This window comes from Cyprinodon variegatus, unplaced genomic scaffold (genome assembly GCF_000732505.1).
Source record: "Cyprinodon variegatus isolate N-32 unplaced genomic scaffold, C_variegatus-1.0 Scaffold41, whole genome shotgun sequence".
In the NCBI taxonomy this organism is placed as follows: Eukaryota; Metazoa; Chordata; class Actinopteri; order Cyprinodontiformes; family Cyprinodontidae; genus Cyprinodon; species Cyprinodon variegatus.
Window position 1 is genome coordinate 87,065 of NW_015150494.1, and position 27,218 is coordinate 114,282.

Genomic DNA, 27,218 nt, shown 5'->3' on the forward strand with positions numbered 1-27,218 from the left:
CTTCCAGCCGTACATGTTTAAGCCCTTGCCTCGCAACTTGCCTAGCTCTACGCCTGCTGAAGACACAGACGTCCATCCCTGTGGACACTGGGACGGAACTCAATGGGAAAGGAAAGGATTCTGATTTCTTATTTCAGCCGTTGCGTATATTAGCTGCGACATATGAATCAAGATGCTTTGACCAAAAAAATGTGATTGACAGATGACCGTTGATATATGATTGGACGAATTTAGGTGTTCAGGCTGACATAAAACTAACTGGCCTGAAGATGATAATGGTAATAATTTTTTTTACATATATATAAATGTTCTAAATTTTGGGACAATATGCTCTGATAAAGAGTACATTTATATACATGTTTAAGCCAGAATGATTTGACCTACGACTTTAAGGCTCCTGGTTGAATCAGGTCTTGTTTAATGGCATCAGGGTAAACAGGACCATGTTAGAAATACCTGCCACGCTTTTCAGATTTTTCTGCACTTCCTTGTGCCAGTAACAGGATCAAAACACAAAATAAGAACATTAAAGATTATAGTTAACCAGAACTTTAGAGTGATTCCTGAACCACTACAGGAAGATAGGGGTGAGACAGAGAAAGGAAAATCATTAGGATGTGAAGAAACACAGAGATAAACATCAGCAGGTGGAGGAAAAGGCTCTGTGTTCATAAAACAGCCTCAGTTGAAGCACAGATTAGACCAGGCGTGGTTCTGGTCGTGTTCCTAGATTATTTTCTCAATTCAGACACCCAATCTGACATGACCTGGTTGTTAGAGGTCTGATAACTGATGAAGTGTCCTTAAAGACAGGAGATTAGGCTAGTTTCTTCTCATCTGTCTTCATCAATGATGGAAATATCTTTGATTACAGCTGAACTTTGCTTCTTTTTAGAACATCATTAAAAAAAAGGTCAAATCAAGAACATTAAGTGAAATAAACCTTTCCCCCTACCCTTTAGGAACAGATAAAATTACATTTCTCATTTGCTTCAAGCAAACATCCCATAATGCTCTGCTGCATCACCGTCACATGACCAAACCGATAAGACACAAACTAGATTGAGCGATTGAACCTCGCCAACATCAGCTGATACTGACGCGTTAATGCAGACATACAGTAATAATAAATCAGAACTGGGATTAAAATCTGGAAACCAGTGCTTGTTAGGCAGCAGGTCGAACTAGAACCAACTGGATTTCAGTTTGAGATTCCCTCCATCAGGTCTTCAGCTGGATACGTTTGTCTTTTCTGTTCATTTTTCAGAGGAAATCTTCTTTCTAGCATGAGATTTGATTTTATAACCTTCCTGGAAACTTTACAGACCCTGAGATCTGGAGTTAACACTTTACTCCTGGATTATATCCCAGGATTACTGGGAGAAAATGGTATTTTCTTGAATCTTTACATCAGTTCATATGTAAAGAGAAGAAATTACATAAAGTTAAATTATTTTAAATCAAATCTCATTATTTAATACAGTCCCAACCCCTACTTTTAGACGCCCTTAATGACGTATTGATGTGGATTATTGTCAAAGCATCGCTTGGCTAACAACATTTGAGGAAAGCTTAAAGTATCAGACTCCACCCAGTGGATTTCAGGAACATTGGGTGCTTCTATCTAAGCTTTGGTTTAGCACAGCTGTTTTTGGCCAGATGTTTTATTAATGCTTCTGTTGATGTTTCCATCATCACTATTAGTTCCTGAGTTACTGAGAAGCCTCTGCCTCCACACCAGAAGAACTACTGCTGGTGTCTAACAGACGAACCCCACCACAGGTACTGTACTACAAAGTAAGGACCCATTCCTGCAGGAAAAGATTTAGCAACAATTCTGGTTCCTGTAGTTTGTTATTGATCAGATCGAGCGTTGCAGCTGAACTCACCCTGGCCGTCCTCTTTGAACACCAGCTCCCTCTTCTCAGACTCATTCTCGTTCTTTCCACGTCGCCGATTCTTTCCTCCTTTACCTGCAGGCAGAGCGAGCAGCGTTTAGTCTGTGAACTTTTAAAAACATCCAATGAAGCAGAGGAGGCATCGCTCTGAAGCAAAAAAAAAAACGAAGTCTGCTTGGAGATGCTGGATCACAACCACAGCAACCGCTTCCTTCAGACTCTAAAAGCTCATAGGAGACAGTTTAAGTCTACGCTCGAGGCTTCCTCTGGTCCTGAAAGACTTTAATGGAAGGAGAGATGGCCGCTGCAGCCAGGACACCTGCTGAGTACTGCTAGCTGTGAAATGTGTCATGTTTATTAGTGCAGAGACAGAAACTAGAGTGGAAGAAAACAGATCTATTTAAAAAAATCTAGACCAGTCCAGTCAGGATTGGGTGACCCGCGTGATGGAACATTCCTCATTAAACAGGGTTTATACACGAATGATTAACTCCAATTTAATGAGTTTTAATGCCATCAACAAGTACCCATGATTATCTTATATATATTTATATTTTCCCATTATCTAGGCTTTTCTCCGCCTCAAGCTTTTTTTCCGAAGCTTTACGATCAAGCTGAAGCAGTTCAATATATTGAAAATATATTGTGAAATATCTGACAAAAAAAATGTTAGAATCGTATTTTTTACAATGCCATGATAATCACATTTAATTAATTTAATGCCAATTAAGGCCTTAATTTGAAAAATAATAATTTAATGACTTAATTATTTTTAATGACCCAGAGAAACCCTTTAAAAATATATTAAAGTTAAAATGAACTTACTTTCCCTTTAATTTTGCTTCTCATGTCTTAAAACAAACTGTTTTCCTCCAGAAACTTCCAGTTTAGATAAAATAAACCAAGTTTAACAGTTTTCCAGGCTTTCTAAGACCCCATTAGAACCTGATCAGACTGTCAGATCAGGAAGACAAATACCTGCAAAGAAAAAAACTGAAGGATTTCCTTCCCTCACAGTGGAAATAGCTTCGAGAGCTAAATCTGAGAGGCAAACTATCAACATTTATGATCTGGGAGCTTTTAAAGGTCTTTAAGATAAATTGATTTGACATTTAAATGGTTTGAAATAAAGAACAAGGAAATAAACTTTAAACTAAGTCCAACTTTAAAAGATCAAAGACCTTCAGATAAGCTAAAGAACTATTGATTAAGGCTTACATTAATAATTACTCCGATGCTAAACTTGACAGAGTAAAATAAAAACGGCTAGATGAGTAAAGATTAGTCCTTCCTGTATAAATGAAACATTTTAAGGAATTCGCCATTTAAACCGGTTTAAAAACCACACAACTTGGGATTTTTTATTAACTGCTCTATGGTTAATAAATAGTGGCTAATTAAGCAAATTTGCTAATATAAGGGCAACTTAGAGCTAATCACGTTAGGTTTTGATATTATTTTAAAAGTTAAAGTGTTAAATGTTGTAGTTAGTGAGCAGATGTCAGAAGGCCAACCCAGGGTGGAGCTAACTGTACCAGCTAGCTGCTAGCTAACCGCCTTTTAAATGATGTAAAGCTTTAACATACATTAACTAACTTTATTATTATTGACATTCAGAGTGTATAATAAGCAGAGGCCGGGGTGGAGGATCAGTAGCGGGCTCCTGTACCTGCTGCTAACGCGGTTAGCCGGCCCGGGTCACGTTTTCCTCACGGCGGGCTGAACTACCGCAGAGCTCATTAACCCCAGTAAAGCCCTCCATGTTCGGCCGCTTACCTTTATTTTTGGGCATATTCCTTCACACCAGGTTCTCTTTAAGCCCACTCGGCACAACTCACGGTTGATATCTGTTTACAAACGTCAGGGAGGATCAGGTTAAACCAAACTGTACGCAGCGAGAAGCTATCTGGTTAGCGCCGAGGTTCTGTCTGTGCGCATGCGCAGAGTGGGTTAGCTGAAAAAAACGGCAGTGCTTTATTGAAAACTGTGACGCAGCACGGTTTTACTGATACGCGAGCGGCGCCGCCATGTTTGGAAGGGCAGAGTTTTCCGGAATGGGTTGAACAAAAGGGTTCCAATACAGAGCAAAAGCATTTACATCACAGTTGATGTTCTGGAACTAATTTAAAATAGGACAAAGACTGAAATATTGAAACAAAAAAGGTGAATCTACTAATTTACAAACTTCAAAAAGACTAACAAAAAAGCCTGTATTTCTTTGTTAGGCATATTTAGTGAACCATAAAGCCAAAGATGGCTGATGTATAGCAGAGGAAACCCGTGATAATATCTCCAGTGCAACACCTTAAATTTCCAAATTAATATTAAAATCAACAGCAAAATTAAGAAAAAAAAGGTAAAAAATAAAATCTGCAACAGTTCTGTGCCGGTGCATAACATAGGGAAATGGATCAGTATCATGTCTTTAGTACAGGGGTCATAACTGGGGACTAGACCAGGTCTACATGGACACCGGCTGATCTCTGACCACTACTGTTTCCATGGTAACCAAAGATGCTCTGGCCGATGAGTGATATTCATATTCGCTACATGAGGATGTTTGGTGTGTGTAAAACCAGCCCTGTTTGAATTTGCCTCCTTTACTCCAGTAGAGGGACAGCAGACTTTTATATTTGGCCACTTTGGCATCAATAAGTTTACAAAAGGACCAGTCCTACGTATTAGAACTGTTATCATATATATTTAGCAGTTTTACCTGCTTTGTATACCTTTAAAATACAATGGAAGTCGCTCTGGAGCTGTACTTTTGCCAGTTTAGAATATCTGACTGAAGATTCTCACACTGTGAAACATGCAGAAGGTTGACGTTTTTCTGCTCAAGCTAAAGTCCAGCTGGCCAGCTTCTTCTCAGACTGATCCTGAAGAAACAAACGTTTTATGTTGACTGTTTGCTCTGGGAGCAGGTTTTCCTGATGAATAGCTGTAATTGTCTTCTGTATTGTCTAACCTCTAACATCCCCACAGCATTATACTACCAACATTATGCTTCTCAGTAGCGATGGTGTTACCCAGGTGATGAGCAGCAGCTAATATCTACATTTAAAACCCTGAAAAGAAATCTTTCTCTGGCTTTACTGTCTTAGACATTATCTTAACTTAATTGATGAATGGTTATTTGATAATCAAAGAGTTTTATTTTGATCAGTAAATACATACATTTGATTGATTATTGTTTTTTATTGTTTTTTCATAGAAAGTCCAACTCTGCAGGTACAAAAACAGAGAGCTGGCGTAGCAGCAGGGCTGAATACATCTGACAGAATCAGACAAAAAGAGGAAGAGTTAAGATGAAGAGAAAAGAAACAAAGCTATTCCTCTGATTATAATTACAGAAAAAAGTCCTTTTATTTATCTTTCTTAATCCCAGAGCTGTACACCGACAGAAAAATGAACACAATTCAACATTATTCAATAGTTATTTATAAAACATAAAGAAACTCTGAATTTTATCCCTTTAAAATGACATTCAGACGACCACAGGAAGTGTTTAATATTTCCATGATTACAGATGAAGGGGTTCTGCTTTGAATGACTTATTTTTGCTTTAAAAAGAATAGTCCTGGACTTCTGTGGAAGCCCTTCTTCACCAGCTGAAGCAAAAACAAATCCCAGAGGAAAAAACATAAAACCTTCCAAATATTTCTGCCGTCATTGTGGAAAAAAGGCAAAAACAATCCAGGAAAAAAAAGGTTAAATAGAAAAAACAAGATATAGAATTTGTGTTCAATGATGGAAAAAGTCCCTAAATAAATGGGAAACGGCAAATTTAAAAAATATTTTCTAAAAGTCAGATTTTATAGCAATGTTTATTACTAAATTGAAATTGAAAAGACAATGTTTAATTTTAAAATGGGTATATCCTTAGAATGAGTCATTTAATGTTGATATTTTTTATCTGACTTGTTTCTTTTTTTGGTGGTGAAAAGGGGCCTCCAGGGTCTCAGGTTTACAGTTTCTGACTTTTCACACTTTCATCTATTGATATATATATATATATATATATATTCTTTTTTTTTTTTTAACCAGAAGCAAACTCATGCATATATTAATTTCACAGATAGAAGAGGCAAACCTGAAAGATCATAAATGCTCAAACTGAACAATTTGGTCAAAGAATGCTTCAGCTGGATTAAATAACTGCAGCGCCCCCTGATGGCTAGGCTGAAGGTTGGATTTGAATTAACCCAGTGGCAGAGTCTAAAAACCTGCATTAAGATTTAAGGACAGGAACATTTCAGGTTCGGTTCAGGGTATTTTGGTGGGTTCTTCTGCAAAGATGGAAATAGTTCCCATTTGCATTGACTAGTTTTCTGTTGCATGCATGATGCCAGCAAAAGCTTTGACCTCCAGAATGATGCCAACAGCTGGAATGTGTTTAAAAGTTGTTTTTCTGCTTAGTTTTAAAGGGTCTGCTGCCAGATGATCACAATCATCTTCAAGGCTATAAATGCTGGAGCTGAACACAGATCACAGGAAGGTAAAATTAGATAAACAAGAGTTCCATTCTAGAACAAAGCCCATAAAAGTCCTTTTCTTTAAGACTATAGAAGATAAACAGTCACAATGGAAGCTTAAAATAGGTTGAATTTAACTCACTGATATTAAAAGTGTCTTCTGCTCATGCTTCTGTGCTTTTCACGTGCGCCTCCTTCCTCCAGGACACGCATAATGCATCGTTTTGATTGGTAGAAACCTGAGTTACCCATCGTGTTTCTATTTACAGTGCTGCTGCTGCACAGACGGCTCGTACAGAAAAAAGGCTGAAATCCAGCTTTAAGGAAGTTGGAGGCCCCAAAACACATAACCAAATTATCTTCTCACCGTTGGAGGGAGGGGCTTCTTCCAACTGTTGTTAGACTCCTCTAACCAGTCCTGAATTATTTCCACTTAAACAGGGTGCTAGTTGGAAATCAGCGGTGCTCAGTTTGTATCCGTTCAGTCGGTCAGGAAATGATAAAATACTTGTTTTAATGAAATATTCTGTCAACTAGGGGCAGCCATAATTAAAAAATAAGAGAAAAACCTGCAAACACGTGTCACTATGGAGATTCCCGCCTTTTCTGAAGAGCATGAGGGAGGGGAAGGCTGCAGTATCACAGAGCCAGATGGAAATGCAAGCAGGAATCTGAGTCAAACATATAGTCATTGGGTAAAACTGCTAACTGCAAAAAGCACAAACCTCTGGGCGTCTCACACATGAAGTTTTGTGTCCATAATTAATTATTTGGGAGCTATAGTGATTTATATAGACCTACATGTGAAATCTAATGGGACGGAATTTTAGTTTATTTGTCTATTTGCTCTGAGGCTGCAAACTTAAAGTCCTGCAGCAGTGCGAGAAACAATGGGCTGAAGAGGACAAACATATATACAATTGGACAAATTCATTTTACATGACAGGAAGTAATTTTAATTCAAATTTCTGGAAAATTGCTTGAGTTCTATGTTGTGTGATAAAATCACACCCAGGCAAACCTTATGTTAGAAACTATACCATTTATAAACATGTTAGCTCAGTGGAGTGAAGTTTTTTGGTAAATTTTTGCAATGCTGAGAGAAAAAAAAAAAGTTAATCTGGAATCAAATTCACTGAGAGTCCTTCATAAACATTAGCCTTCATCAGTTAATTTTGTTTAATTAGCTCTTTAAAAAAATGGCATGAACCAACAAACATTTAGTCAGTATTGCTGTTTTTTATGTGATATGAATAGAAAACTAAGAATGATTTTTTTTTTTTCAAAATCACTACCTGAAACTTTTTTGTTCTCAAAAGTTTAATGGAAAAACTGAGCACCGCTGACTGAATATCTCCCTAATTTGCATACATTTAATTCCAGCCTCTGCTGGCCAGCCTAGACAGGAAAGAGTCATGCTCATGACATCAGGTCACAAATATGGGTTCAAGCTTTTTCAAAAATGGACCAAAAAAAAAAAAGAAAAAGAAAATCTAAAAAGGAAAAAAAAAAAAGGTTGTTATACCATTTGCGTTCACTAGGGGGCAGCAATGTGTAATTATAAAGGATAAACCTTCTGGTTCACTCTTTAGTGGGTTCCATGGATTCAAACTTTTACTGAGTTTTTCCCAGAGTTGATTTTAGGATAAATGTTAGAAACAAAAGGCTTTGATTGGTGAATGAAACTCTTTGCTCCGTTTCTGCTAAATGATGAAAAAGTGGTGAAAAAAAAAGTGTTTTCCTCATTAAACGTTCTGGCTCTAATGAGCTTTTTTTTCTTTCCCTTTTAAGTACAAGCAGCCGCGTCCTGAGCTGGATCCGGAACCGTGTCCGTCTCGTCGTCTCAGAGGCTACTTGAGGTTTAAATGCAGATTCTACAACTACACAGATAACAATGATCCTAGCTCTTTAAATGCATACCTTACATTACTTTGTTCCTATGATTTCCCCATCTGAGGATAATAAATACTTTCATTTTCCTGACACGGCCTCTGTGTGGCGAGGAAGCGCTGATTGTCCTAAGCAGAAATGCTGCAGGAGAACTTCGCAGCAGGAACTGGGTGGGCGGGTTTCAGCTGCAGCTCGGCCCGGCTGTCGCTTGGTGACGTTAAAGCTGAGACTAGACGGGAAGACAGCAGGAGGGAGCTGATGAGGAAACCCCGTTAAGGTGTGGGGCAGGGCGGTGAGGGGGGTGTGCTTCTATTTGGCGTTAGCGGCTCTCAGGTCTATCAGTAGTCTGTCCAACCGAACCGGACCGGAGTGGACTGGAGAGGCGGGGGGAGGTCCGGTGACGATCAGATCGAGGTCAGAGTTGGAAGGAGGTGGAAGAGGAGAAAGTCAAAGAGCAGTGGAGGCGATCTTCTTCATCCCCCTCCGCTGGGCCAGAGTGGAGCAGCCCACCGGCTCCAGAACCGGCGGGACGTTCCTGTTCAGGGCTGAGTAGGTGGCTGCCATCGCACCCTGCATGGGGGAGGGGAGACTTTATTCAACACATTGATTTTCTCAGTCTGCTACAGTTGCTTCCTATAAACCAGTTTTCTGTCGGCTTAAAGGAAAAGGTTCATCATGTTCATGCAGAAATAATCCTGAATCTGACAACAAGCTCCATCTGTTCTGATGGAGGGAAGTATTGATCTATGGGTCGATGGACGGATGAGTCACAAGATGAACAGATGGAAAAATGGAGGTCAACTGGCAGACAGACACAGGGAAATGGATGGATCTGTGGTTCGGCTGACAGATAGACGGATGGCCGTTACCTTGACGAGGTGCGGCGCGTCCTGTCTGTTCAGGGTGTATTTAGGTAGCTGGTCTCTGTGCATCACCCAGGGATGTCTGAGGACCTGAGCTGCAGTCAGTCTCTGATGGGGATCTACATGCAGCATCTTAGACACAAGATCCTAACAGACAAAACAAAGCACCTTTTACTAAACACAGCTTTTTATTGATTACTTTAATCATGCATTATTCCTTAGAGTTCAGACCTTTGCTTCAGCAGAAACAGAGTTCCAGTATCCTCCAGTGAGCGAGAACTTCCCACTGCCGATACGAGCAAGGATCTCCTCTGGTGTGTCCTCCGGACCATTAGCAAAAGGAGTAAAACTGTGCAAGCACAAAAGAAAAAAATATAATTATATCCAGATCAAACATCTTGAATAGTCAAGAGGCTAAATATACATTTGTCTATATATATTTTCTATATATTTATAGAGTTTAATTATTAGCTTTGATAAACGCTGCTAACAATTACAGTTAATTAACAGCCTCGTGCATCAAAGTCTGGTAAATGTCAATGTTCATCAAATATACACAGAAAGTAGCGAGCAAAGCTCATTTAGGTTTATTGTTTAGTAAAGCTGTCAACAATACAAAGCAGCTAAGTTGGTGGCATGTAGCCGCTAGCTCATGTAGCTAACCTTCGACACAGGCGGGTCTGTAATTTCAAATGAATAAAAAATTCACAAAAATTTAATAAATAAAAAAACATTTAACATGAACTTAAGCAAAGCCATTTTCTAACTCTCTTTAAAGGTTACTATCAAAAGAAGTTTTTTGAGCAGCCAACAACCACAGTGTAGTCATGATTAGCATTAGCTTAGGACCCAAGAAAGGAGCTAACTCTATAGGCTGTAAAAACATACCAATGCTTTATAAATAAAGTTTGACTTTCATCAACAGTCAAAATTAGTTTTTCTTAATAAGATTACATCAATGTGAAGTTTAATAAATATAGATTAGGGTAATTTATATGTTGAAAACAAGCCTAATCCAAGCTAACTGTTGAGGCTTAAAAATTGATCATGATCATTTCCTCCTTCAGCTGCTTATTAAGACAGTTTTTAGCCAAATGTTTGCAGGGAAATCGGATTTTTAAGTAAAAAAATCTTAATTTTTGTTTTTATGTCCCACTGTGTAATCTTTGGAAAGGTACAAGGGACGGTTTGAAAATATATTGTTAAGGATCGCATTTGATAGTTATGTTTCTGTTGTGTGTCCAAAAAAAATGGTTCATCCATTGAGTTTAGAAGCTCATACATTTTTCAAAAAGATTTACAGGATAACGGAATCTGGTTTAACATAACCAAAAGAAAAAAAAATCTTTAAAAATGTTCAAGTATGAGACTGAAAGTTGGTAAAAACTGAGCCAAAGAAAAAAACAACCTGAAAGAATTTTTATAACTAAACACCAATGATCAGGAACGCTTTATAAAAATATGAACAAACAAAAGACACATATTTGAGGAAATAAATAACAGAACTGCTGTTTGAGTGGTTTGATGAAATAAGTCTAATGTTAAACTTTGGGGAAAAGTAGCTAAGATACTGTATGCTGCTTGTCATCTTTTCCAAAGATGTGTTTTTTTTTCAGTCCTGCTTGAGAAATGATCCTGCATACAAGGTAAAAAGGTGGGTTTTTATGTTGAAACAAGTTAATAAAAAGGACCGTAAACAAGATCTTAGAAGGTTTTTGTAAGATTGTTCCACATTTGTTTTTGTCTGCTTCTGTCTCCCTGAACCCCAGTCTGCCTCTGCAGATAGCTGCTCACACCCAGCCTGGCTCTCCTGGAACCAGGTTTCTTTCTGCTACAAGGGAGTTTTTCCTTTCAACTGTAACCGTGTGCATGCTTGGAGTGAGGGATTGTCTTCGAGTCAATAAGTCGATGCAATTGGCTGGTTTTCCTCAGATAGAAAACTTAAAAATTTGACTGTATGACCTGGTTGAATTGTCTCTATAAAGTGCCTTGAGATGAAATCTTTTGTGAATTGGTGCTATATAAATAAAGTGAATTGAATTGAATGTTTTTCCTTCGCTCGTTTGTCTTAATAAAAAAAAAGATGTTTTACTCCACTTTATGTTTTAGATATTAAAACATGAAGTTAAATCATTCCCAGAAACTGTACAGAAAACCCATGCATTGACATAACAGGGTTGCTTTTATGTTAGAAGACAAACACATGTTCTGATGTGTTAAACCTACCCTGTTAGCATTGTGTAGAGTAAGACTCCCAGACTCCAGATGTCACAGGCTGCATCATAACCCTGCTTCTTCAGAACCTGCCACAAGAAAACAAAACTATCCTTTCAGATGTTTTTAAAAAGTTGTATTTCATCGCCAGTTGTTCTCACTCAACAGCAAAGCAGCTGTTTCTAAATGGCTTTATTTCCTGCTAATAAAATAATAAATAAAGAATAAACAAAGTAAGGGAAAAAAACCTCTGGAGCAACGAAGTTGGCGGTATAACACGGCGTCATGAGGAGGCCGTTTTCTGCTCTCAGCTGTTTGGCAAAACCAAAGTCGCAGATCCGGATGGACTCGGCGTTCCCGCTCTCGTCGACGTACAGGATGTTGCTGGGCTTCAAGTCCCTGTGCACCACCTGCAGACAGAGCAGAAGAAGAAAAATGGGGTTGGTCTCCTCGGACACTGGATCACAGAGCTTCTGCACTCTTCGTTCTGTAGATGCATCAGCACTGTGAGAAAACATAACAGCACAAACAGGAAACTCCACTTAAAGCCAGTTTGTCTGCTGATAAAGGCTCTGCAACGTGACAATCTCAGCGCGCCTTTATGATCATCAAACGCTATGATCGTTCATTAAAGACAACAGATAATATAGCTATAAACATTTTTACAACATATTTACATTGAATTTAACGTCTTTTGTTTGTCGAACCAATAAATATGCACAGAATTTTTAAAGAGTACTGCCACCTCTTCAACTTTGTATGACTTTGTCCCGTTAAAACTACAACTCAAACAACAGGAACTGATTTAATTCAGATTCTAAACATTTAGAACCGATTTTATTTGATCTGTTCCAATCTATAATTGTATTGCTGGATTGAAAAACATATTTTACCTAAATTACAGTGTAGTAATGCAACATATTGATAGTAGTTTTATATTAATATTCAACAGCCAATGAATTAAGCGATGGGAGTTTTAAGACCAATACCAATTATTACATCCGGTAACCAATTCTTAATATGCTGCCATTTGTTAAGCAGATATTTCTTTGTCTTCCTCCATTTAATTAACAAAAATGACACTGAGATAATAAATGTTACACGAGTCTCAATTTAAACAATAATAAACCTTTATTAACAAATCAAAGAAAACATATTAACAATATAAAACTAAATGACAGGGGTGGGGGTTCTCTTTGTTGTTTTATCGTTTTTGCTTTTTTGTTTTTTTATGTTTAACTTTCATACATCAGGAATTTATTTCTCTGGTTTGTGTTGTTTGGCAGCAGCCTATTTGTTTCTTATTCAAAGGAAAATTCAAAAAAAGTATAATAATATTAATAATACCATATTTTCTGGACTACAAGCCGCTACTTTTTCGCTTTGAACCATGCGGTTTATGAGAAGGTGCAACGTTTCTGTGAATTTTTCCTAACCGCCAGAGGGGGAAGTCAAAGTTGGGAATGAAAGAATAAGGTCTTAATTTTTATTTAGCACAAGAACTTGATAGCAGCAGGCACGACGGCAAACAAATGGTCTCAAATTCACATATTTTGATAATTATTTGCCTCATTAAAGCTGCTGAACCAATGAGGAGACTGGGCTAAACTCCTGCAGAGCTGAAATAAAGAGCATCTTTCAGTAGAAGCTCTTACTGCAGGGACCAGTGAGAGCTACAGTCTAGTATAGAATCCAATTTAAAATCCTTCTTCTTACTTTAGAGCCCTGCACTGTCAATTCCTCCCTACATCTCTGGGCTGATAGAGCTCCACACTCCGTCCCGTAGTCTGAGGTCAAAGGGCCAAACATTGTTAGCAGTTCCAAACACTCGTTTTAAAGCCAGAGTGGATCGTTCATTCCAGGCAGCTGTGGCTGTGGAAGGCTTTGCCTATTTTTCTCGCCGTATGAATTCTGTTGATTCTTTTAAATAGCAACTGAAGACGCTGCTATTCAAGCAGGCTTTTGATTAGACGTGTGGTTACTTATGGCTTTGCTGGAATGTTTCCATTTTTTTTTAAATGTTGACATTGTGTTCTACACTGTTTTATTGTTTTAAATTTTTTCTGTGAAACACTGATTTTCATCAGTGAAAAGTGCTATACAAATAAGTTTTGGTTACTTACTAACAAGCTAACGGGAGCTAGCATTCTTCCCTACCCCAGGGGATAGAGCTCCCCCTACAGGCTTGGTTGGAATATCAGCGGCTTATAGCCCGGTGCAGCTTATATAGGCAGGTTTCTGTTTTTAGGTGCACTCTAAAGTCTGAAAAATACCGTAATAACCTATGTGCTGTACTTTATGGTGACATTTGGATTTCTAAAAAGACATTTGAAATTAAAAGATTAATCAAAAATAAACTTTTAGTAAGTTAAAATTTGAAATATATAAAATACATGAATATATCACTGTAATAATTTTTTATTATATTAAATGTATTATAAAAATAACACATTTTAATTATTCATGGATAAATTTTGATATCTCAAACTGTATCCTGTCAAGGATAAGTGTAAAATATGCTTTTTTTCCCCCCTTATCTTCCCCAATGTGGCTCCAATCTTTCCACAGAGATAAAGGCAGCACCATAGGTAACCGCCTGGGGAAGCCATGAGAACGCCATAAGAATGCGCCAAAGGCAGCATTCTGTGGCACGCATGGTCTCAGTAAATCCGTTCCCCCTCTCAGCCCCCCCACCCCAATGTATGTGACGTATAGTGATGAACAGTTTTTACTGAAACTCAGTTGTAAATTGAAGTTGACAATAAAGTTAATTGATTGATTGCTTGATTGAAAATGGCATGTATTCTTTTTTTTTAAAGAATACATTCTTTATAGTTCATATTTGTAGCTTTGTCTTAACTAGTGCTGTAAGTTGTTGAATCTTTAAGAAAATAAAAGGTTATATAATCTGTGTAGCAATACTGTAAGTAATAATTTGATTTTCAAAATTAGATGACAATTATATTAATAATCAATTGATCACGATTAAATGTTTCATCCCTAAAATAAAAAGCTGGTTTTATCTTTTATGTTTCTTTGATGTTTTTGTTTGGTGTAGTTTTCAGGTCATTAATAACATGAAGAGATTAATAACTTCCTGGGTTATGTTGTTGTTATTGCTGTTATCTGCACCAGTATGAGGGAAGTTTACCCCGTTCACATGCAGATACTCCACGGTCTTGGTGATGGTGTAGAGCACGGCGCTGGCCTCTCGCTCGGAGAAAAACTTCTGCCGGAGGATCTTGTCCAGAAGCTCGCCTCCTTTCATCAGCTCCGTCACCAGGAACACCGAGCGGCCGTCGTCATACACCTACAGGAATCAGACAACCCACGCGCTCATCAGAAGGTCTTCAACCGATGAATCATTTCTCTGAAATCATTTACTCATTCATACAGCAAGGTTTGTAATTTGCTCAAAAAACGGTTTCCCTGAAAACACCAGATGTTTTGAATAAAAAAAAAAAAACAACTTTAGTCATCAAGGTAAGAGGAGAAACCGATCTAAAACCTAAAAGGAAATTAAACTGTTATCAGCGGAAGAGAAGGAAGAGTGGGCAGCAGGCGGTATTTTTACCTCTAATCAGCAATGAGTCACATCTAAGGCAGTAAAAAAACTAAATCGGAGCAGGAAGTTTTTTGTTTTTCTAAGACGCACACGCTTGCTTCATATGCAGCATGACCCTGTGGTGGGAAGGTGACCCTTCATGACTCACTCTGATAAACCCTGCAGACATTCTGGAAAATTAGACTCAACTTTAGCATTAGGAGGCTAACTAGGAATCCCAAACTGTTTTAACCGATTAGATTAATTCCCAAGGCAAGTTTGATCCTGGAAATCTGCTGTTCAGGCTTTAAGGATTTTTACCTGGAGGATAAGGGAAGACTGAATTAAAACCAAACTCAGGATGAAACGTTTAACACTCAGGGGGATTTACACTAAGATCAATTAAGGTTTTTATACTTTAAAAGGAAAAATAATGTATATGTATAAAGAGTTATCCATCCGTACTTTTTTACCACTCATTATTTTACACTAATTTTTTCTTGCTCCACAGTTTATCACTCTGAGCCTTTATCTCCATATCAACATAAGACGTCCCAGATCGGTCCAATTAGAGAAGAACCAGAACCTTTTATACCCATTCACAGCCATACATCCTATCGGACCAGTAAAAACTCAGCGTTTGGTTCCTTTTTAAATGTGAATAAAAACGATGGATTAAAGTGACTCACGTCCTTCAGGGTGATGATGTTAGGATGCTGACCATATCTCAGTAGGATCTCCACCTCCTCTGTAGGGTCTCTCTTGGCCTTGTTGATGATCTGTAACAAAATCCTTTCTCAGTTTAACTTAATATTTCTACAATAAAACTGGAACAAAGAAGAATTGCTATAAAACAAACTGCACAGCTGCCTTGATGTCGGTTCAAATCCAAGGCAGAGATCTTTCTGTATATTGTTTATAGGTTCTCTCTATACATGCATGGGTTCTTTCTGGGTATTCCTACTTCATCCATCATTCCAGAAACCTGTTAGTTGGATTGATCTGTTTACATTTCCCTCAGGTTTCGGATGGCAGACCTGTCCAGGGTGAACCCTGTCTCTCTGTCCGGTCCACACCCCTTTAATGGATCTGGAGACCTTGGGGTCTTGAGAGAATATTGGGGCATGTGGAGGTTCCTCCATCTTTTCCTCAGTGTTAGTATTTATTTATTTATTTAAAGGTCTTCACACAATACATTTATAATTTCACTTTTGTGGTGTTTTTTTGGCATTAGGTTGCTTACTATTATGGGTGCACACATTTAGTAAACACCTTTTGTTTATTTGAATTAACTACTTTTCTTTGCCGAGTTTGAAGGACTGACTGAGTGGAGAGGACTGGTTGAAAGGCAAACCAGGAAGTGGGACGTACCATCAGGCTGCTGGAAGCAGGGGACTGGTTTTAGAGTATGCTTCTCTCTCTCCACTTATGGCATAACTGTTAAAACATTTTTGGTGTTACATTGTTTTCTTTTGATAGTTGTGTTGTAGTCAAAAGGTGTTGGTTTGAATTAGTTATTTATGTTTATGCATTGTTTGTCTTTGTCTCATCTCCCACCCCCTCCTCGTTTGGGTAGGCTAGCCTTTGTGTATAAATTCACCTGTGTGGTCATTGTGTGAGTTCAGTTTTTTTGGTTTGTTATCCTGAGTTAGGTATGCCTTAGTTGATTTTCTTTTGCACACATTTTGGTATATTTTTTTTAGATTTGATGTAAGTCCTTTTGTGAAGAATTTTTTGGAAATAAATAGAAAATGCTTTTTTATATGCCTTTGTCCTTGTGCATTACTGGACGGACCACCACAGGGCAAGACTTTCATCCAGATTCTGGACCCAAACTCGTTTGCTTGGAGCACATGTTGGACACCTAGTGTTGAAAAGCAGGTGTTTGTGTTTGGTGTTGGTGATTGGTGGTGGAGTTACCTTCACAGCGTACTCCATGCCCGTCACTTTGTTGATGCAGCGCTTGCAGATGGAGTAGGAGCCCACGCCAATGTCCTCTTTAATGTCGTAGGTGTCCGAGTACTGGGATGTACTTCTGTGAAGCTGCTACGAAAAAACAACCAAACATGCAAATTACAAAAAGATAAGGAATACATCACTTTATACATCTGCCGATAGTGGGAAGGAAAATGTAATATGTGAAAAGTTTTAGGAATGTTTGCACCAACTTAAAAAGGTTATTATTCCCTACAGAGAGGCGAGCGCCTCATCTTTATGCTGCAGATTTCAGTTAAATTCCAAATAGGGTTTCTGTCCATCTGTCAACCGAAGCAGGAAAATACCATAGACTGAATCACATCTGAACCAGAGTAGATGTTAAAGTTCTCCCACAGCTCTTTCAAGGGATCCATGATAAGTTGTAGCAACAGAATTTATTACCGTAGTAAAATGTTTATTTTCCTGTCACCAGACACAGAGCTGTGGGGATACAGAGGCCATGCAGTTTGTCAGGGAGAGGTTAGACTCAGCTTTCTCTGCCATTGGGAAGGGAGCCAAATGGCGATTGTTAGCAGGTCGATCATTGATTGAAAAACACAGGTAATGCGCTACTTTGAGTGAGAAAGTGGCTCTACGGTTACTAACTGAGGTCGTTTACAGTTAGCATCAGGATAAAAACATTTTCTTAGAAATATTAAAAGGATGAGTAACAACAACTGAAATATGCTTCACTGTCACTTTAAAGAGTCGTCCATTATCTTCCAATTTGATTTTGATTTCCCATTAGCTTCTGCTAGTGCGTAAGCGCTAGCTAATATAGTAAATGTCAGGTTGCAAGCCGATGACATTTGTTTGTTTCTGCAAATATCTCATGTATAATTTCTCATAAAAACTTTGACGCAGCGATGCAGTTCCGTATTGTTTACATTTGCACAAAACAATACGATAAAAACAGCTCTGCTAATGTTAGCGTTCCTGTGTTTCACCTACATCAGTTTGTTGTAGGTGAACAAATGGCGACTTTTATGAGTAAAAAATATAACAAAGAAAATATTATTTCTTATTATCTCAATAACTGCTATTTTTAACTTAATAGGAAAATTACAACCTGTTTTAACTAGCCGTGTATCCCTTTAAAGCACTAAACGGGACTTAGGCCAGAATACTTTTCTAAGTCTGAACCAATCAGACCCATCAGGCTTTCAGAGTCCTGCTAACCCAGTGTTTCCAGAACCAGAACTAAACAAGCAGAGATAGGATCTAGTTTCTAAAACCCCAGACAGTCTGTTTCCAGGATCCTTTGATCAAAGAACTGAACTTCAGAGCTGTTTGAAATATTTATCATACCTCCATTATCCGTGATTAAACATCTTTTCCTTTTATGCTTTGTTCCTTTCTTTCCATCCTCCCTTTGATGTCCTGTACAGCACTATGGACCGCCTAATGTAGGACGGATGCTACAGAAAACAAATCTCTTTGCCAGTGGCGGCTTGCCCATAGGGGGCGCTCGGGCACTGCCTTCACTAGACGTGAAGAGGAAAAGTCATAATATACACAGATTTTAAAAAATCTTATTTTTACCTAATAGAATGTGGCTACATGTAATATGAATTATTAAAACAACACTTCTACCAATTGACTGTCATTCAACAGTGCATTTCCACCAACAGAACGTTTTAGTTCGCTTCTTGGGTGCTCATTCAAAGCCCTGCTGAATTGTAGCGTAATAACCAATCGTATAGTGTTGCTAGGGAAAATTAATAAATATTTGGCCCATCAGCATTGCCAAAATGAATGGCTTCGGGGCTCCTGGAATTAATAGTATTATTAGTATACGTTTGATTGGTTTTCGGTAAACGTCTATTTAGAATTTATAGCCCCCCCTGGAGAAAACTCCACCAGCCGCCACTGCTCTTTGCCTTTTAGTGTTTAACCCTACAAGATGAATGATTTCTGGGTAAAAATCTGCCCTCTCCCTCTGCTGCTTTCATCTACCAAAGCTGGTAAAGTTTCTAACATAGCTCAGCCTCCCTCTGGTGTAATGTCAGCATCTGCCTGCTGAGGTTTGACTCAGATGATCTGATTATTTCTGCCTCTGAACCGAGCGGCAGAGCGTGTGTACACACCTGAACCATAGTATTAGGCAGCGGCTGCGTCTCTTCCTCTGTTATGGCCACAAAGCTGAACCCTCTGAAGAGCTGATGGGCGTTGGCGCTGGGAGGGACGCCTGGCGAGTCTGAGGCAGACATAGGAAAAGTCAGCACTCGGTGGAAAAAGGTTTCACAGAGAATGTAGCTCAGCTCTCATCAGAGGAGGGAAAGCGCGTACCTCGGGGTGTTTTAGCTGTGAACTCGGGATCAAAATAGAAAGTGTCGTCAGGTCGTCCTGCAGCTGGTTTGAAAGGAGGTGCTATCTCTCTTCGGAACAGTTTCTTCAGGGAGGAGAGACATTGGGAAACTTCAGCCAGAACCACAAAAAGACCTTAGAGATATTTGCTGTCGGTGCTGGTTTCTACAGAAACTCACATTCCAGTCGATTCTGGCGAAGAACGAATGCCTCTTGATCTCCTCCACACCGTCTGGTCCTGCGCCTGCAAAAAAAGAGTTCCAAGGTTTTATGTTTAGGTCATAATCAAACTGATCGCATTCTTTGCAGATTATAAAATGATTTTAATCTAACCTGGAAACAGACACACAAAAAATTTAATTAACCGGAGATTAAGCCAAAACAGTGGAACAATGAAAGTCCATCAAACCCTGAGGGACTCCTTCAGCAGCAATAACTAATTAGTTTTATCTTGCATCCTACTGCAGGTTACTTAGTTCTGCAGACTTTGGTTTCCACCACAATATTTGGATCAGATTGGTGGAGTTCAACTAGGCCAACAACACCTGTAGATCTCAGTTTATCAAAGCAATACTTTAAAGGCAGTACTGGAAGGTGACCAGGCTCTTTTGGGGGTATAACTAGCCCATACCATAAAACCTCCACCCCCGTGCTCACCTATTTGTACAGCCAGACATTTTAACAGTTCTAAAGTCCTATGCTTATTTCAGCAGAATTGTAATGATATCATCATATTTATGGAGATGGTGAGCTTTTTCCTTCCACATCAGGCTAGTTCAATTTCTTGCTAGGTCTTCTGCCATGACCTTTAACCTTCTAGAGCTTGGTTTTGTCCATCTCTTTGGATCTGCTGGGTTTTCCACTGGCCGTTCTTCCTTTTAAATGTGATGTGAATTTTAAAATGTCGGAAAAAAGAAAATGCAAATTAGACGTGTTTCCATTGGAGCGAATTAATGAGGCGATGCAAAGCATAATGTCATCATCGATCATACGCTTGGCTGTGATAAACAGGAAGTAGAGTAAGCAAGCTAGGGCGGACCACAGACCAGAGGTTGTAGTGGTTAATTACACTTTATAATGTTAGCGAGTATAAGCCATAATTCATAGAGAGAGAAGGAGAAGTGTGTTTCTAATCCTACATACGGTGTCCCAGTAGGATAATGGTCTTCAGATAGTTTGGATGTGGCCTTATAACTTTTTACATATTGATGAGCGAGAGTTGTTGTTTTTTTAAACACCTGCGTGCTGCAGGCCAACAAACTCCAGCTCCTATAAAACGGGCTCCAACTAATCAGCTATTTAGAAAAGTGATTATTAACTGGCTTCTATTTTTTCTCCTAAACAAAAGCAGTAAAGCTGACCACAATGCAAAACATTGAAATCTAAATAAGTCATTTTTTCTTAAAATAAGTGCATTTTTTCTTGAATTGAGAATGTAAGTGAGACACTTTGTCAATGGAAGAAGATAATTTACATTTAAAATAAGAAAAAATAATTGTATTGTTTCATATCAAGTGCATATTATCTAATTATCTTATTTTAGGAGTAAAAATACTTATTTCATTGGCACATCATCTTATTTACCTCCTAAAATTAAGGTTAAATTCACTAAATTTAAGACATTTGACCTTTTCCTAGGTTTTTGCAGTACATAGTTTTCCCACACATATTTTCCAGCTCAGCTTCAGGTGTGTTTAATAAGATCTTAACATCTGGAAGGCTTTGAAGTGAGGATGTTTTTCATCCTCTATGCTCTGGTAGCAGTTTCATGATAGCGTGTTTGGCCGTTTTGTTCCCAGCCCGTCCCGCTCCCCTCAGCATGCTTCATGCAGAAATGTCTTACCCAGTCTGTTCGCAGGGTTGCGTTTGAACAGGTTCCTGAGGAGACTCTGAGCTTCCGAGCTGAGGAACTGTGGCATTCCCAGCTTAGCTCTGCAAAGGGAAACAGGATCAAAGAGGGAAACGTATTGAATGTCCACAGTGAAGCATGAGAAAGCCTAGACTATAATCTGGGGCTGTTGCACAGGAAGCAGCGTCAGCACTCTGCAGAGTCTGCTCAGCGTTTTCCTGCACAGAGACTGAAAGAGAGTCGGAGGAAGCAGCGGAGGTTAATGTTTCCTTTCAAAGGGTTTTTGTTCACAGACTCAAACATGAACACGTTCGCTCTTTCACTTCAACTTCTACTGCTTCACTCTTCAGTCTGTCCACTGATAAATACCCCCATCTCCATCTCTGATGCACCCTGAGCTGTAATAAAAGCCGTTAGATAGCAAAGTAGATAGATAGCAAAGTGACTTACTTGAGGATCATCGTCATCGTCTCCTTCCGGTCTTTGCCTTGGAAAGGCAGCGTTCCCGTCAGCATCTCAAACTGAGAAAAAGAACAGAAACAGCATTCCCGTCAGAGTTATCGGGTGTTTCACTGTCATTAAATCTATTTTTAACTCACCCTAATCTCTAAATTTGGTGAAGAAGTCCAGAGAAGAAAAAAATCAAACATTATCATATATATTATATCATTATGGAAAGTAAACACAGGCTTAAAACTTTATCATCCAAACATTGTTTATTTGGATTTCTAAGAAGTTTTAACAGACAAAAAGTTGTAGAGAACAAACTTTTGGTTAGGTTTGGTTCTATGAGGAAAAGAAAGTTCTCCCTCTTTCAGTTCTATCATGACATGAAGAGGACTTTGATCAGGCTACTGAGCTGATCTCAGCTCGGCATGGATATACAGAAGAGATCATGGTTGACCTGCTGGCTGGATGGTCTAATCAGGCCCAGAGGATTATACCTCCACTGCTGTGTTTCAGTATCATGTCTAAGTTTGGTCTCATCTATTAAGAGGAGACTATGATTCATTTAGACCAGGGGTAAAAAAATCAGTGGGATCCGAATAAAGAAATCAACAACCAGTAAAGGTCAAGAGACATTTTTAATAATAAACAGAATTTAATACTGAAATAAAGTGTTTTATGCATCCATGTTATACATTGACTTAGAAAAAAAATAAAAATAAATATAGATATATAAAAAAAACTTTTTTTTTTCATTTTAAAATCTAATGTGTTTTTTAAGTAGAGAACAACAATCGTTCAGTTTGGTATATAGACAATTTCCTGATTCATATATTTCATATAACACCTGAACAGACTGTGTATTTTCTTTCTTTCTTTTTTCTGTCTTAATGTTGGCAGTGGGCTTTATGCTGCCATGCAAGGCTTTAAACCTGGTTTGAATGGAGACTAAGCCATTCTAAAGCACATATCAAGGAGCTCATTATGAGCCTGGATCCATGTTTATTTTTGATTCTGTTCATGGTGGAGAATCCTGCTTCACAGCAGCAGGTTGAGCCAATCATCCTCTAAATGTTCAAGGTCATCTTTGAGCACCATTTCACTTTTCTTTCACCAGTTCACCACAGTTCTTCCAGCAGTCCACACTTTCTCTGCTCTCTTTTTCTCATCATCTTCTCCTTCTTTGCCATCGCCCGGCTTGCCACAGGTTTACCTGCTGTGTCTAAAAGTAGCAGCAGCAGCAACCCAGACTGACAGCAGCTCATTGGATCATTCCTATAATGTGCAGCCTGGTGCCGGACGCTCTGGAGGGCTTTACCATATTAACACGAGAAATGTCGCAAGTGGAATTAGACACTGTCGCAGACAACATGTGGTAAATTATTCATGTTTTTTATGGGTCCAGATTAGCCAGCAGGTGGTTCCGGATCCAGACCGCGGTCCGCTAATCCGTGACCTCTGCTTTAGACGCACCTTTGAAAACTCTGGTTGTGTTCTTGTGGGTTTCTTTTTTAAATTAACCAAAGAAACCAAAACCTGTGTTTTTCCTGCCATGACCTTTAACCTCTGAGGCCTGCAGAACCCCTGCTTTGGACCCCCATCATTTCTTCATGGTTGACCTTAGGATACATTTTTATGGACGTCCTGGTATATTTCCCAGAAGGGTTTTTTTAATTTAAATTAAATATTTCTATCTGCTGAATGACAGACTACGGGTTGCTTCCTAATGTCATCCCCTCACATGCTGCTGGGGAAGGAGAACAGTTTCTCTAATGTTGATGGTGGTCTATCTATCTCAGCTCTATGTTAACACAAACACCTGCTCTCTAATCCAGACATTTCCTAATTAGCTGCATTTTTTCCCTCTTAAATACCATGAAAGCAGCAAGCAGTTAATACGTTGCTATAGGGTTCATCTTTATAAGACAAACAACAATAATTTAGAATCATTAGTGTTTTCTTATTATTTTTATGTTAATTTGGGTTTTATCAAAACCTTTTTGCTCTTAAACATAAGCCCCACAAAAGGAAAGAGGGTTTACTTTTTATGCTTAAAAATTAAGGAGAACATATAATATTTTTTTAAAAGTAGTCAAAAAGGTCAACTATAAAAAAACTTTACAAGGTTGAAAAGAATCATTCTCTAAACTCATTGTTTATTTTTCTGTTTAACAAAAGGAAAGCAGATTCAGATCTAATTCTAAGTTCAGCTCACTGTGCTTCATAGTGCTCTCACCATGAGAACGCCGTACGACCACCAGTCGGCGCTGTGCGTGTGTCCCCGCCGGTTCACCACCTCAGGGGCCATGTACTCCACCGTCCCACAGAAGGAGTAGGCTTTGTTCTCGTGGTCTATCGACTCTTTGCTGAGGCCGAAGTCTAAACAAGCAGAGGAAAAAATAAATAAAAATCAACTAACAACTTTGGGAGAGAACCGACTGGAGAGCGGGAAGCCTGATGATGATAAACATGTAAGCAGGAGCTGGAATGAGCAGCAGGACAACAAACATGGAGTCAAACACAGAGGAAGGAGTGAAACTTTACAGACCTGTCAGCTTGATGTGTCCGGCTTCATCCAGCAGGATGCTGAAAACAACACAGACAGTTTGAGATGCTTTCATCTGTAGCTAAATGAAAAGATCAGCTCTGGCTCCTCCTCTCCGACAGCTCAGCTCAGAAAAACTTTAAAATTCCTTCTGAGAACAGATCAATATGAAAACATCAGGGCTGATCTGGATGCTTCCTCAGCTGGATTATAAAGATTAACCCAACCCGTTTCTTTGCTAATCATAAATATTTAAGGTAATAAGGATTTTTATTTAACCAGCAAATCCCTGGTGCTTAAAGATGTGAATCATCTCAAACAGGAATCTGCTGCTAAATACAGCAATGAGGACCTCTGTTCATCTCCAGCTGCAGCGGCTCTGATGTTGTGTCCATCTGGAGATGGATGCTGATGGATCTCTATCCAGAAGCGTGTCCCCCCCCTCTCCCACAGACACCATCAGGATGTAGAGGTGTTTCAGGGGCAGTAAGGGTTAATAGGAGGGAAGACCTCCTCGACTGACTAGCCGATTACTCATCCCTCCAACCTCACAGGAAACCTTTTTATTTTTAACGGCTTGTCACCATGATCTCATTCTTTTGCTCATGATCCGATGGTTTGATCACAGATGAACCAACTCAGCTCCTCCTCCACCATAACAGCTAACAAAGCTCCAATACATTAATGCATTTCCTGCTACCTCCTAACATCACCCATCAAACCCAGTCATCTGAACTTGTGAGCTAACACAGTTTCTATCAGACCACAGAAATTCAGATTGATTATTTACGACAATTGAAAAACGCAGATAAAGGCAGACCAATGAGAGAGCTCTAAAGGTTCATTTAAGGTCATTCAGTGCAGTTTTTGTTTCTTCAAATTATTGCAGTGCATATGAAAGATAAAAGAAGCCTCTGAGAGAAACTAAAGTGTTTGTATGTTAGACTACTTTTCTAACATACAAACCAAATAAGAGCAAAAGGTTAAATTTTTTTGGGTTGTGGTGTGATAATTTGGTTTAGGTAGTGCTAATGGTCGGGTTCAGGGCTGATCCATAGAAAACCATGGAAAATGAATGGAAGTCAATGTAAAGATGAATGTGTGAGTTCACATACTTCTCAGGCTTCAGGTCTCTGTAAATAATGCCGAGGCCGTGAAGGTGATCCAGGGCCAGAGCGAGCTCTGCTAGGTAGAACTTCACATCTTCCTCTGTGAACATCACCTGCAGGACAAACCAGGTTAGACATCAGATCCTGTAAACTGTTTCCAGAGCTTTCTGAGGACGATAAATGTAATTTAAACTTCAAACAATAAGGCAAATAAGGTAAATCCATCAATCTGATGCTTCTCTGTCCAAAAAGGGACGGAAGAGAAACACTTTTCTCCAAAAAATAAATAAAAAACCATGTTTAAAAATTGCATGGCGTCCGTTTATAACATTATTTTACACATATCCTAGAATGGTACTGTTAAAGTGGCTGCAGGTTGGAGCTGCCCAGCTAGCTTCATTCTGATATTCTTCTTTAAAGAATTTCTCCATTAATTTACCTTTGGATCAGTTGAATTGATTTAAATTCAACGATAACAAAAATGTGAAGGCACTTCTCCACATGCTAAAAATAAGACTTTCGAGGAAAAAATGGCTGCTAGGTGAGATAGCACTCTGCCAGAATGGAGAGGCAACAGCTGGGAGAAGCAACTGATGCTGCCTGTCAGTAAAGTCCATCTTCTCAGGAAGGAAAGTCCATGATGATTTTGCTAAAGGTCAGAGCATGAAGCTCTGAGAAAGTATAGAAAACCCAAGAGCTCCATCTGTGACTCTGCAGGGCTCAGTTAGCAGGCTCAAGGTTAAAGGTCACTATGGCAGTATTAGGGGAAGACTGAAGATGTATCGAGGATTGGAGGAGCTGAAGGTGGAAACGAAGATAATTTACAGCAGCATGTCTGAAGGAAACCAAACACAGAACATCAGAGCAAACACCTCACACTGAGATGGATGAGTGATGCTTTGCATTTACTGGGTGGAGCATGATCTCCTCTGGAAACCGGTGTAATTTGGAGTCAAATGTTAATTTAAACCAAACTGGGTCACCAGCAGAACTATGATCCCAAACACAGCCGCTAATCTAAAAGAATGAAGGTCCTGAAGTGGTCTAGTCAAAGTCCAGACCTCTGGGGACGAAGCCTCAAGCTGTGCCAAAAGGAGGGAGCAGAAAAAAAGATGGAGAGCGGGCGAGAAATAAAGTCAGACAGAAAACTAACATTATTGGAGGAACTAAAAGCAGCTGGGGTGTGCTTAGTTTTCACAAACAGCTTTTAATAGCTATCATTAAATAAATAAATGAATTTTTATCAATGAACCGGAAGATTTCCTCCCTCTGGAGAGATGCTTCTGTGACCTGACTCCACACTGAACGTTTACCTCCTTGGAGAGGCGAGTGAAGAGGTCTCCTCCTCTGAGGAAATCCAGGATGAGGTACAGCTTCCCTTCTGTCTGAAACGCTGCAGAGGACAAACTTCAGAGATGTAAAGGCTTCCCTGATTGGCTGATAGACCAATGACAGAGCTCTCCTACTGGCTGACTCACCATAATGCAGCTTGACGATGAAGGGGTGGTTGACCTCCACCAGGATGTCCCTCTCCATCTTCGTTCTGACCCGGTCACGAACTGGAAAACATAAAAATCCTCAGATAAAGCAGAGTTAAAGCCAAGGCATACAGCAGCTCTCCCTATTTGGCTGTCGTTTGGCAGACGCGGTATAGGATGGGCCGCTGAAGAACGAGCAGAGCAAAACTAAAACAAACAAGAGAGCATGAATCAGGCTGGATGGAGCTGCTGCAGCTCCACCAGCAGATGGTGTTTGGTTGGAGCAGAACCTCCTTTCAGGGATTTATTTCTCTCTCTTCTCTCTGCACACCTCCCTTGCTCTTTTTATCCATCTCGTGTTAAAGTGTGAACTTCCATTTTTGGAGATGACGTCTGAGAATCCACAGAAATAAACATATTTCTGAGAGCAAAGAGGCTCGTTTCACTGGGAACATTTCAATCAGCTTTATTGGAGCCGGATAATTCATAACATGGAAACGTCCAACAGACCAAATCAACAGTTCCTAAAGTCGTAGGGAAATCATATTTTAATATCCAATCATTCTGGCTTAAACATGTATAAAAATGTACTCTTTATCGGACTATATTGTCTTAAAGGTTA

The 27,218-nt window shown here is 39.2% G+C and overlaps 2 protein-coding genes across 5 annotated transcripts in view; both read right to left on the reverse strand.

Annotated features, from left to right (window-relative positions):
• LOC107081821 (eukaryotic translation initiation factor 1A, X-chromosomal) overlaps positions 1 to 3,841 on the reverse strand; it is a 7,396-nt gene extending 3,555 nt beyond the window's left edge. The window contains exons 1-2 of the mRNA XM_015370123.1: positions 3,675 to 3,841; positions 1,890 to 1,973 (exon numbers count right to left, since the gene is read on the reverse strand). Of these exons, the coding sequence (XP_015225609.1) occupies positions 1,890 to 1,973; positions 3,675 to 3,690 (100 nt within the window). The 5' untranslated portion in view covers positions 3,691 to 3,841. The remainder of the gene's footprint in view (positions 1 to 1,889; positions 1,974 to 3,674) is intronic.
• A 3,803-nt stretch (positions 3,842 to 7,644) lies between these two features.
• LOC107081812 (ribosomal protein S6 kinase alpha-3) overlaps positions 7,645 to 27,218 on the reverse strand; it is an 81,216-nt gene continuing 61,642 nt past the window's right edge. For 3 of the 4 annotated variants that reach the window (XM_015370078.1, XM_015370079.1, XM_015370076.1), the window contains 18 exons: positions 26,597 to 26,677; positions 26,432 to 26,511; positions 25,125 to 25,231; positions 24,013 to 24,050; positions 23,701 to 23,843; positions 21,468 to 21,538; positions 21,012 to 21,100; positions 19,348 to 19,412; positions 19,151 to 19,253; positions 18,949 to 19,058; positions 16,805 to 16,930; positions 15,574 to 15,663; positions 14,492 to 14,650; positions 11,589 to 11,750; positions 11,353 to 11,429; positions 9,358 to 9,475; positions 9,133 to 9,273; positions 7,645 to 8,833 (listed from right to left, as the gene is read on the reverse strand). In XM_015370078.1, the coding sequence (XP_015225564.1) occupies positions 8,711 to 8,833; positions 9,133 to 9,273; positions 9,358 to 9,475; positions 11,353 to 11,429; positions 11,589 to 11,750; positions 14,492 to 14,650; positions 15,574 to 15,663; positions 16,805 to 16,930; positions 18,949 to 19,058; positions 19,151 to 19,253; positions 19,348 to 19,412; positions 21,012 to 21,100; positions 21,468 to 21,538; positions 23,701 to 23,843; positions 24,013 to 24,050; positions 25,125 to 25,231; positions 26,432 to 26,511; positions 26,597 to 26,677 (1,883 nt within the window). In that variant the 3' untranslated portion in view covers positions 7,645 to 8,710. The remainder of the gene's footprint in view (positions 8,834 to 9,132; positions 9,274 to 9,357; positions 9,476 to 11,352; positions 11,430 to 11,588; positions 11,751 to 14,491; positions 14,651 to 15,573; positions 15,664 to 16,804; positions 16,931 to 18,948; positions 19,059 to 19,150; positions 19,254 to 19,347; positions 19,413 to 21,011; positions 21,101 to 21,467; positions 21,539 to 23,700; positions 23,844 to 24,012; positions 24,051 to 25,124; positions 25,232 to 26,431; positions 26,512 to 26,596; positions 26,678 to 27,218) is intronic. The other variant, XM_015370077.1, reaches the window with a different exon arrangement.